Source organism: Hibiscus syriacus, unplaced genomic scaffold, assembly GCF_006381635.1.
Source record: "Hibiscus syriacus cultivar Baekdansim isolate YM2019G1 unplaced genomic scaffold, ASM638163v2 tig00112738_pilon, whole genome shotgun sequence".
Lineage (NCBI taxonomy): Eukaryota > Viridiplantae > Streptophyta > Magnoliopsida > Malvales > Malvaceae > Hibiscus > Hibiscus syriacus.
Genome location: NW_024063392.1, coordinates 6,347,444 through 6,360,251, shown reverse-complemented (window position 1 = coordinate 6,360,251; position 12,808 = coordinate 6,347,444). Strand labels below are relative to the sequence as shown.

General features: G+C 35.5%; 1 protein-coding gene across 1 annotated transcript; it reads right to left on the bottom strand.

Annotated features, from left to right (window-relative positions):
• Nucleotides 1–4,646: 4,646 nt before the first annotated feature.
• LOC120183082 lies at nt 4,647–12,551 on the bottom strand. Its single transcript, XM_039187863.1, has 6 exons — nt 12,303–12,551; nt 6,272–6,471; nt 5,231–5,482; nt 5,048–5,133; nt 4,864–4,955; nt 4,647–4,788 (listed from the first exon to the last, which is right to left on the bottom strand). The coding sequence occupies exons 1-5, from the start codon at nt 12,549–12,551 to the stop codon at nt 4,894–4,896; spliced, it is 849 nt and encodes a 282-aa protein (XP_039043794.1). The 3' UTR covers nt 4,647–4,788; nt 4,864–4,893.
• Between the last annotated feature and the right edge of the window lie 257 nt (nt 12,552–12,808).

The window sequence follows — 12,808 nt, the reverse complement described above, 5'->3', positions numbered from 1 at the left end:
CTTATTTCTCCATTGTGTACACCTACGGACAGAGTGTCAGTAATGTCTAAGATCAGGTAAATTTCTAGGGTTTATTATATGCAGGGTTTCGGTTCTAAGAGTAAAGGTACTCGAATTGTCCTTGTTGGTGCCCCTTTGGGCTGTCAAACCCTCAATCCTGGTTCATTACAGACTTAAGCGGATCGAGTTCAATTCGAGGGGACACATTTCTCTATGCCTGATACGGAAAATAAATTCTCACGAAGACATAGAGCATATAAACCCCGAAGTTACTTACTAAGTCTGACACAGAGAATAAATTCTCACAAATACGTCGCTTTCACTCTCACTTAAAAGGAAAAAGAGCTCAAGTATAGAGCTTATGTTTATGCAATGCAAGTGTTGTGTGTGAAGAGAAATTTTCACAAAAACTAATATATAAAAAGCAATTAAATATAAATATTAATATACAAGGGTATAAAATAAATTGAAAGAAATAAAAAGAATCATAAATTAAATAAAATTGAATTCTTAATTTCTAATTATAGAGACAATAAATAATCGATTTAGGTTTGACCAGGGTCCCCAGCAGAGTCGCCAAACTGTCGTAATCGACTTTCGCCCGGGCACGAATTTTTACTTGGCGGGAAAAGTAAAATGAATAAATAAATGATTTTAATTTTAAAAAATGTTTTGGGAGTCGCCATTGACCTTTTTAGGTTAGGTATGTCAAATGCCTAAAAATAATCTTTTAAAATAGTTTTTAAGAAAACATAATTTAAAAGATAAACTAATCTGCATATAACCAAAAAAATTTAGTAAAAAAATGATTCGTGGTCGGTTACGTTTAGGGAAGGATTAGCACCCTATAACGCCCAAAATTGGTACCCATTAATTATAAATTGTGTCTATTATTGGAAATTTAAGAATTCAAAAATATATTTAATTCATAATCCTGTGATTTCAAATTTATTAGTATAATTTCAAAAAAATATATTAATTTTTATAAATATATATTTTTTATATTTTTATAAATATGATATTTATTTACTTAGAAATATTAGAAAATGACTTCTAGTTGCTTTAAGACAACCTATTTCTTAATATTAAAAAATAAATAAATGTTAATAAAACTTTTTTCTAAAAATAATTAAATTAAATTAATATATATAATTTATAAAAGTATGATATTTATTTATTTAAAAATATCAGAAAATGACTTCTAGTTGCTTTAAGACAACCCCTTTCTTAATATTAAATAAATAAATACATGATTAAAATAATTTATATTAAATAATATATATATATATATATATATATATATATATATATATATATATATATTATAAGCATGATATTTATTATTTTTAAAATACCATAATAGGACATCTAGTTATTTTAAGACTGACCTTTCTTAATATTTAAAAATAAATAAATATTACTAATTTATAAAATTAATCAAATAATATTTATTAATATGACTAAAATAATATAATAATAAAATAATAATTAGAATATTGAATTAAACATATTGAAATTTAAAGAATAAAATTAAATTAAAATATAACTAAATAGTTACTAAAATAAACATATATAAAATTTGAACATCAAATTAAAATAAATTAAAACATGCTTTTCGGGATTAAAATATTAATTATTAAAATTAAAATGGCTAAATCTGTTATTTTACCTAAAATAGATAATTATGTAACGGACTAAATTATAAAACCAATAAAATTAAGAAACCAAATTAAAATGCTCATAAATTTGATTTAGTGACTAAAATAAAAAAATATACAAAACAGAGGGACTGCGGACGGGGTTTAACATTTAATAAATTACACAGAGGTCCCTCCCTTAAACGACCCTAATATACCCGGCCTTAAGGTCATTTCTTTCATTTCTACTCTTTTCTCTCTCTCTCTCTCTAAAAACCGAGAGAGAAATTTCTCTCTCGTCTCTCTCTAGGATTCCCTTACCGAAGGGAATCCGGTAGCCGTATGTCGTCGTTAACTCCGCCGGTGGCCAGAAAATACGACCTTACACCAAAATAAAGATCAGACCGTCCTAATGACGATTCCGGTGTATGTTTCCCTTAAAAAGCTCCCAATCTGAGCAAATCTAGGAAAGTACCTTCGGTTTTCGAAGGTTTTTGGTGGCGCGTGGAGATGCGTGTGAACTCCGGTGGTGTTGCAGCTTCCTCGGTAAGGTTTCTCTTAATTTTTGTTTTAATATTTTGGTGGTTTGGTTGTTGTATTCTTACTGGTGGTTGCTCTATTGTTGCTTTGTTCTTATTTGTTGGTAGGGAATCGGTGGCTTTTATAGCCACCACCGATGATGGCTTCGGACCGGTCACAAGGAGGGGTTTCGGTGAGTCACCGAACTTGTGGTGACTCACAGAAGAACGGTGACGCGTGTGCGGCTGGCAACGTTTTCTAAAGCCTTCGTTTGGTGTCGTCGCAGCGGCTGGTGGCAGCAGAGGAGATGAAGCAATGGCAGCAAAGGAGGCAGCGACGTAACCCTAGGGTAATGATACCCTAGGGTTTCTGGAACCATGTGGGTCATTGGATCAAAGCTAGATCCAACGGCTGTTGTTGTTGGCGGCTGGAGAAGAAGATGAAACCCTAATCTATTTAGGGTTTCTAAACTTGGGCTAGTTCGGGTTGGGCTTCTCAGATATGGGTCTGGGTTCTGTAAAATGGGCATCGGTTTACTGTTGGACTCTGAGATTTGTAAAATGGATCTGTTTGTAATAATATTAATATTAATAATAATCATAATAATAAATAATAATATAATAATAATAATAGTTATAAACAAATAAAAATAAGAAACAAAATGAGTAAAAAACTAGTGTCTTCATAACCAAATAATTATTTTTGGGATGTTAGAATTATTTAAATCTCACCATTAAAGAGTCTCAGTCAATCAACTGTTAGTGGCGTAAGAGTAGTCACATGAACCGGCGGGTGTAAACCTTGAGTTTTCAACGAGACCAATATGGTAGATCCCACCAAATTGACCTTTGTATGTAACCGGGAGTTAACTCTCATGATGTCATAGATAGATGGAAATATAAAATTAATTACTCTTGCTTGCATTTTATCAACCACTTGAGAAACAATATGTTCTTCTTTAAATTCCACAGACTATACCATTTTTTCTCTCTGGTAATTAATCGTTCATAATTCATTTGATCTAGAACCAATGGATGATTAGGAACACTCGAATAAGATTGAACATCAAAAGGAGGATGAGATTCATCTCATGCCGGAATCACTGTTGTGTTTGGAACGGTTAAATTCGATAACATTCCAAAGATCTCCTTAAGCATTTCAATCTGTTTTTTTCCTAAATTCTATTTATTGCTTGCAGGTGTGGACTGATCTTTCTCCTCTCCACAGCTTTCACCATCATACTCAAAATCCGTTGTAACTTTTGTTTTTCTCTGTTTTAGCCTGTAAAACTTGTATCTGTGTCTCCCAATCGTTCTTTTGGTCTTTCCATCAAGTTGAAATCACCTCCTCTTCCTTCGTTCCCTCTAGATCATCTAGTATCTTTGTTACTTTTTTGTTGATAATCAATTTTCAAACTTTGTTGGATTTTTCCAGTTTGAAAAAAGAATTTTTGCTTTTGGATTAAAATAATTAAGCTCTGATACTAATTTCTCATGGATGTGGAGAAATTAAGTTGAAATTAATAGAAAAAATGATAAGATTAGCAGAAGTTGAGAGAAAAGTAGGAAGACTCATTTCATTCATCAAAATCATAACATTCTTTTTAGTACAATTTCTATATTTATATAGCTTATAGTTATCTCCAAAGGCTTCCTGTCGTTAAGTCTTTAGAGTTTATCCTTCATAATTGACCCAATACCATTTGCTAATTAATCATTCTCTTTGGATCCACTTCGCTACAACGCCTGGCCCATATTTGACCCGTTGAATGTCCCATCATTTTGTTTAGCATGCCCGGTGCTATTGTTGTCTGTTTGAACTCCAATCCCTACTATTCCATCCATGCTCATGCCATTATGAATTGATCGAAAGATTTTCTCTGTTATCTACCATCTTTGATAGTGCCTTGTGAACAAAACAGCATAGGGTTGATGGTTCAAATTTTAACAAACGTGCCATCGTCCCATGTTTTGAATGTGTCGAACATGCTTGGCACACTACAGGAGAAAGCTAAGCGTAGGATCAGGAATGTAATGTACTTTCCATTTAATAGGTCTATGCTATCAATTAGGCCACAACAGCCAAGAGGATATTTTGTTTCCTCGTCTTTGAAGCATTGGCTCGTATATATCTCTGGATGTAAAGTTTCATGGCCACTACAAGTTTGAATAATGTTTTCACATGCATATTATAGAACTTGAACTCTTTGCCAGACGATAAAATAATCAAGTTGTTTCCGGATAGCTATTCATAGTTAGTTGGCCTCTGCAAATCTGAGAAAACACCTGCCTTTGAAATCGAATCTGCCGTTTCTAGCACAGTGCGATTTCAATGAAAGCAATCCTGTTGAAAATTTTGACCTCCTTTTTCCCTTACCACATTGAGTTATGTGATACAAAAAACTGGAAATCGGGAAGATGGACTTGTAAACCGTGCAGCCAGTTATTAGCAGCTTGTAACAGGGAGTTTGCTTGCTGCCATTCTTGGGAACAATTGGGAGTCAAAATCGAGCCTCTCAACTTATAGGATGCAAGACCGAAAACGGGTAGAGAGAACTTTGAAGATGCATCAACACCACATATTTTCCTACTACTAGAAGCAGGAAATTGTAGCTGATTTTTACCTGTCACTTCTGTAAAAATAAATGATAACGTTAACACAACATATAACGTAGCGTGGTCATGATTGTAAACGAAAGAGGATATACTTCGAGAACATGTTGACAAAGCATGGAAGGTCAAGAATGATGCATCCAGGTTTTGTAGGGTTGGACCCATAGGTATTCTGTATATTGGGTACCTAACAAAAAAAGCATAATAAAAAACCACATGCACAGTGAGTATAAAAGAACAGAGACTCGGTCAATCCTTAGAAGTATAACGATGTCCTACCAAGCCACTGAGATCCAACTTGTTGGCAATAAATCACAGCTCCTGTACATCCTGATATCTGGAAATTGAGATGCAAGACTCGAAATCTGTTTGGTCAAGGAAAAAGCAAGCATCCAAGTCAGGGCAACAGACATTTGATGAGAAAGAACTTGACATTCTACATCACCACCAACATGAACTTGCCTTGTCATATAAAGGTTTCCGATGATGTGGCTGTTCTTGTTCAAAGTATTCAAAATCCAAAAGCCCGGGCGAGTTGCCAACCTCCATTTCATCATTAGTGAACTCGTAGGAGGTTTACTGATCCCCCGGGAGTTATGCTTCCCCCATGCTCCATCAACATCACCTTTCACTCTCCTGTCTGTTTCACAATCGCTACTTCCAGCATTACTAGCTACTATTGAAGACTCAACATCACTATCCTCGCTAGCTCTCCTAATAGTTCAATACATAGTCAGATTTCCAGAATTAACAGTAAAGGCAACTCAAAAAAAATAAAAGATCCACTGTTTAGTCATACAGATTATCTAGGCATACAGCTCTAAGTCACAAGCTGGTCAGCCACCGTTAACAACCTGGTTTTCCTTACAGAAATAGTTCCTTGAAGAAGCAGGAAATAAATCACATATGGAGAAAACCATTGATCCTGTCTAACAAACTTACTGTCATGCATACACTTCTGTCATACAATAATGTCATAGAGGAAGTGTGAGGAAAGCAAACCTGTGGTCTCGGTCGAGACCAGATTTACCTTAAAATATTAACCATTACTTCAAGTGCGTCAATGAGCATAAACTTTCAAGATTCACAAGAAATAATGGGAAGCATATTCCCTTGTCAAAGCCATGGAAACTAGAGAACATCTCAAATTAACATTAAGAACCTGTAAAGAACGGAATATTTTAAGAAAATACAGGCCTACAATTAAATAGATGCATCTAATGTAGAAAATCCAATCAATCATGATCAAAACGATCAGGCTGATTAAAGAGAGAATTCAAGGCTTCTTGTTGCCAGAATAAGGAAAAATTCATATATATAAACAATAAATTCAAGTAATTACACCTTCACAATACCAAGAGGAATAAGAATCTATAAGTTTCTCTGTGCCATGTAGCTAAAATGACGCAATAAAAAACATACAATCTACTGTCATATTTGCAGGACTTTGTGAGTTGGGAAGAGGAAAATTCCAATAGAAAGATATGGTGGTAAGAAGCTTACCTAAGCCTATTCGGATCTACATACAATTGTATGCCTGACAAGGAAGGAACGTAGTATTGCTTAACCGAATCACTCCCATTCAACAATAGTGGCACTCCAACTCCATATACACTCCACTCACTAAAACATTCCCATAGGTCGCCAAGACAAAAGTATGGCCGTAAATTTACTTCATGAGTTCTCCAACCTATCATTTTTGCCTATCAAACCAAAAGCAAAAGGGAAAAAGGACATAAATGAATGCCATGTGTCAAACTAAGACACCTTAGTTTCAACAAATTAGTAAGAGTATATATGAAGGAAAAATAATTGAAAAAAAACAATGATTCTTTTATTTCCAAGAACAAGACTCGGCAATGTTATTAGAAACAAGATTAATTTAAATCTTCTCATCACTTCAGAACCACAAGAATGCAAGTCATTGTAAAACTAAGACCCTACTCAATTAATTAGTACTAAGAAAGGTTGTTCTCTACTGAAATTTGTAATAAACTGAACACAGTATTTCAAAAGAATAATTGAAATCCATTCAATTATACAATTTACACTCCTAAGAATGACGCTTTTCTGTTATCTCAACTTAATCTCAGGTTGGCCCAAACAAAAGCATCATTAATTAGCTGACTTTACTTCTGTTTTTTTTTTTTCTCTTTCCTAAGCCACCAGATAGGTAAACAAAACTCAAAATATAATTTTCAGTACTTATATTTAGAACTTATTTTGTTGCAATTTGTCGAGGTCGTCTTTCGGTTGGCCCCAAATCGAGCTTCGACTTTATAGACCTTTCATGTCTGAGACTGTTCTGTTTGAAAATGTTTTTCTCATTTTTCTGGTTTTAGGAGGGAAAAGGATAAAAATCTGGAAAATATTGTTCCTTAATTCATGCTCGCAATTGAATCAAATTGTAAACATGAGTTCAAAGTATATCAAAGGAATCAATAGCTCTTTTTAATGCTTTTAGAGTTAAAGCACTTTGACAAATGTTTGAATGGATGAGTTGGCTTTAGGTTGACCTACGGTTTCAGCCATAAAAAATATCATTTTTTCGGTCATTGCAACATGATTTTTCTTTGGCTTGTCATTTTAATTGGATGCGGAAAAAATGACGCAACTAACATTATCAATTACTAGACCTTCTATTTTGCTTCTCTGAAATCTTCCATTTGTTCAAGTTTTGTAAGTTCTTCTAACAAAAGTAGTGCAGAAATATCGGTCTAAAAATGAAATTCTTGAGTGCTCGTGTGAATTTGACTATAACATGTGTTCCTTAACTCCCTTAGTCCATCATTACCGAAAATTTATTACTTAGATAAATTTGATTTAATTTGCCATTATCTGGCTAGCCAAATCTATAAAGCCAGGGCGTTTAACCAATTGCTTTAGAGGGAAAGCTTTAATATTATAATCACTTTTATCAGGTTAACTAAAGGGTTCATCTCATCAAAAAGTCTTTAGCTTGACAATAGCAGTGGACCAAACACCGAGTTGCCAAGTGTCCTAGTAATGTCATGGTTTGAACGCAATCTATTCATAAAGCCAGGGCTTTCGAGTTTCCTCTATAACCAATTGCCTTAGCGGAATAGCTCAGTTTTTACAGATTTAATTTCTTAAGATTGTCGAGAATAACCTGTTTATAGCCTAGGTGTTGTTAAAAGTCAAGGAATCTCATCTTTAGAGTTCAATTTCCAAGCAACTGACCTAGACTAGATTTGCTTACTCGATTATTCCATCTGTGAAGATCATTATCATCACTGAACGTCTTAAATCAAAAGTATAGTAATGTCATATGCAAAAGGATGCCCCATGTTGTCCGCACCTTATGAAAGAAAAATGTTACATTGGTTAATTGCAAAAGCAGGGTACGATGTTTGAGTGTATATTTTGGGTAATGTCAAAGTCCTTGTTTTAAATCATGTTACTTTGTCAGGGATTTGTAACTTTGAACCATTTACAGAGCTTTTTAATTCAGTTGATATTCAAAGAATTGCAAGTTTGCAAATGTGATTCATTGCTCGTCATCATTAAAGTAACATAAATTTGTTTAAAAATCCTTACAAAAACTTGAGAAAAAATGAAAAAACAAATTCAAACAGAATGCCTCAAATGATGAAATTGTCTGCCTCACTTGGATGCCCCCGAGTTGTTGAAGTTGATCCAATTCTTGTTATGTATTTTCTGTGTGATTCTCTTGAATGTGGAGTAGTTCTCGATAGTGTGCCCTGGGACACCGCCATGATATTCGCAATGAGCGTTCTCATCATACTACCTGGGGTACGGGGCTTCATGGGTTCCACCGGATATGGTGACACTACGTAGGTGTCAAGAAGTTGCTGGTAAAGTTCTTTGTAGGTCATGAGAATAGGGTCGAAATGTTCCCTTTCTCTCCTTGGTTCTCTGGAATCTATTTTCTTCTTTTCAGGCAGGTATTATGCGGATGGGGTATGTTCAAAGCTTGAGGTGGTGTATCCAGTATTTATTCCTTTTATTGAAGCATTCTTCCATTAGTTAATGCGAATGCAAATAAAATAACAAAATACAAAATATGTCTAAATGCATAATGCATGAAATGTCCGAGGCATTGATCCAAAAATGTGCTTGTTATTATGAATAATCCTTATTGGGGACAAAAGTGTTTTATCTTTTAAGAGACAAAAATATCCTGACAGCTTCTGACATGTTAACTAGTCTTTTGCCTTCGTCTGTCACCGGTTGAATAACCTATCGAACTGCTCCAGCTTCTATGGTTAAACCGCGCAAATGTTGAGTTGCTTTTTGTACTGGCCCAAGAAGTCTCGAATGACTGCATCTCAGGCATTTATCTTTTGTTGAGCCTGTTCCTAACGAATACGTCATTGAAGCCCTTAATTGATAAGAACTATGTGAAGTCTATTTGTCTGTTTCTTGAATTCTTCAGCAATGGTCTTCAATTTCAGCTATCGTTTTGCCATTGTTGTCTTTGAAAAGTCTCTCAAGATCAGTAACCTTCATATTGCCCCTGTAACCTCTGCCAATCAGTTCTTCCAAGATAGACTTTCATTGTGCTTGATGTGGACTCGATTCATTCTGAGTCCTTTATAACGCAACAGAGTGATATACTCTACAATTGTGGGCGCCACGTCTTTTGGATTGAATGTGACACACAATCGCCTTATAGACTGTCCTCTACATTTTCATCTCTTGTATTACAACCCCTTTATCCATTAATGCAAATTATTTAGGTTTAACGAACACATTTTTTTGTGGATCAACAACTCTTTTGAATGATGAAAATAAAATGAAATAAAAGAAAATAAAGATTAAAGGAAAATGTTAGTAAGATAAGGATAATAGAAAAATAATAATGAAAATAAAAAGTCTTACCCCACATGATATCTACCCCACATGTTTATTATTCCTACCGGACATGATCTCTATCCCGCATGCTAATTTCAAACAAATCTTAACCGCATATTTGTCTAGTTCGCATGCTTTAAACAAAAAGTAAAGCAGGAAACAATTCAGGTATCCTAAGGTTTGAAATGAGGTTTTGGGGTGGGCTCTAATTCTCTATAGTCTCCCGGTTTAGGTTCTAAAAAAGTATCCGAGTTCTCCTTGCTTGTGCCCCTTGGGCTTACCAAACCCTTAGTCCTAAGCCTATTACAAGCTTGTGTGGACTAAGTTAAACTCGAGATGACACATTCCCTTATATCTGTGCGGTGAATAAATTCACACGAAGACATAAGGTATATGAATCCCGAAGGCTACTTGCTAGGACCGCACGGTTAATAAATTCACACGAAGGCGTCGCTTTCACTCTCACTTAAATAGGGTTTGAAGCTCGAGTATAGAGCCTTAGATGGAAACTTTTCAAAAATATGAAATCATTGAAAAAATGTCAGTACAACTATTTATTTGAAAAATAATAAAAGGTAAATAATTGGAATCGAATAAATAAATTTAAATTTACTATTTTCGCATAAAAAGACAACCGAAAATTAATTTTGGTCTAACTCACTTACTTGTCCACAGCGGAGTCGCCAAACTATCGCAGCCGTCTTTCGGTTAGGCCCCAAATCGAGCTTCGACTTGAATAATTAGGTTGGAGTCACCACTGATCACTTTAAAAATATTTAGGTGGATCGGACACAATCTTACATGATCTACGTTTTACAAAAAACGTTCGGGAGTCGGTTATGGTCAATGAAGGATTAGCACCCTTGAACCGCCCTTTCGGTACCAATTAATTTGTCGGTTGTCTTATTTGTGAAAATTAAAATTAAAATTTAAAATATTCGATTCAAATTACTTACATTGAATTGATTTGAACAAATACTCTTAAAAAGGTAGAAATGTTAGGTTTATAAATTAAGATAGAAATGCATAAATATGAAAATAATAATAAAAATAATAAAATAAATGAAGGTGAAAAAAAACAAATTTCAATTCAGATGCACGTTTAACGTCTTTTATCGAACTTTCTTCCATTTAAAAATATATCTACTTTCATTGCATGTCAATTATAGAATAAAATAGCTTATGCTTTAAAAAATTCAGAGGGAAAACCATGTGAAGGGATTTAAGCACAGAACCAATTTCTCATAGGAATAGGAAGAACTTGGGCACGTTTGCCAATGGCATTGCCATGTGAAATGAATCATCAAATATATATATATAAGTTAGTAAAGAAATATAATAAAAAAATAAAATTAAAAGATATTAATGAAAAGCTATTACTGGGGTCCACCATCATTGTTATTTGAATTGAAGAAAGCACGTGGCTTGTCTGAGAGTTTGGGGCCATCGTTTCTATTGCCTTTTGATTACAAGTATGGCTATCACCAGGACAGACACCATAAAGAGAGGTAAAGCGTTCAGCATTTCTAGCCTCCAACACATAATTAATTTCATCAAACATGGGCCTTACCTTTCTTTCTCCGTTGCTTCCTCAGCCATGGATACGGCCTCGCTTTCTGCGCTTCCAAGTTGAACCTGATGATGAGACACGGCAGCACCACTACTATCCAAAGACAAGGGCACAGTTTCAAATCGCGGTCGCGTTTTCGATTATTTCGAATTTACCGTGATTGTGTCTGTCGCGGGTGCTATTGCGACCATCGCTGATAATTCGAACAGCGACGAAATCACTATATCGCGATCGAAATCACGGTCACGGACCGTTTTTTAAAACCTCTCAACCCTCCTTTAACTGCAGCGGCGATGCCTTTTCCAGGTGACATCATCTGCTGTTGCATCATCATTTTCATGGCACCACCGCCATTGGGTTGATGTTGTTTAAGCTTGGATGCTAGAATCTCATCATAGTGGAAGCCGACATTATCGTCGCGGTTAGAAGCTCCGGCTTCATCACACTTGAGGGGGTCCCAATGTGACTTGAGGTCGGATGGCCATGAGCAAGTAGGGAGAACGGAGAACATCTGTTCCAAGAAGTCATCTTGTGATGATGTGAGTTCCAAGTGTGGGTCTTGCATCCGGTGATGACCACTGTTACCGTTGATTTGAAGGCCTTGAAGATGGATTTGTTGAGTGGAGTTTAAGAACGAGTTCATTGCTTGCATTTCACGGCTACAAGGAGGGGTTACGCAGCATAGGCTCGCAAGAGCCAAGGCAATCAAACATGCCCTTATTCTCCATTTCTCCCCGAATGCCCTCGTCCCCTTTTTTTTTTTTTTGCTGAAAAAACCGAACACCCCAGCTTGATTTCCTCTCTCCCTTTTTATTCCCTCATTTTTTACTTTTTTAGTGCCCCTTTTTATAATTTTTTACTAATCCTTTAAAATCCCGTAAATCATGGGATTTTACAAGACATCGTGGATTCATGGTGGGTTCCTGGAATAATGGTGAGCGTAGGTTGAGAGCACTTTCTTCCTTTGTTTGGTTATTGGAGTTATTGGTGGAAGTAGTGGAGGTTGAACTGGGGACTATAAAAAATAAAAATAAAAAATATTAATAATAATAATAATAATAGATAAATAATATAAATAAAAAAATAAATTCTTTCGTAAATCCTGATAAAAATAGGTGTCTAAAATACCTCAGAGAAGCACTGAGCCGGTACAAGATGAGTGACCGATTTCATGAGTCGATCCAAATTGGTCAAACTAGAAATCTCCGGTGGGTACGGCGCGGAGGAGCAGGCCAAGTCAGGCCTCGACAATGTAGATTCGTCCGAATCCGTTCGAGACTCAGCCAGTGAACCGACCAAGTTGACCCGGTTCTCATCCTTCAACGGCCTCTGCAGCTCCTGCTGCAACGGCCTGTGTAGCTGCTGCCTCTGCCGCATTATAGAATCGGTCCCCCGTCTGAGTTCGGGTCAACGCGAACCCTCCCGAGTTTGACATCCTACAATTAAATCTACAAGTCTAAAAACCTCCTAAGAAAGGAAGTTTTGCAGGATTCACCGAAATTGATGGGACACAGAGGGAACTAGAGGCTTTTGTTTAGAGTTTCAATAGGCAAAAAATTGATTCCATCACTACTTCTGTTTGCTTTGTTTCTCTACTGCTAGTTTCATTGTCTGTTCTTTTTCCCTCGAAATCT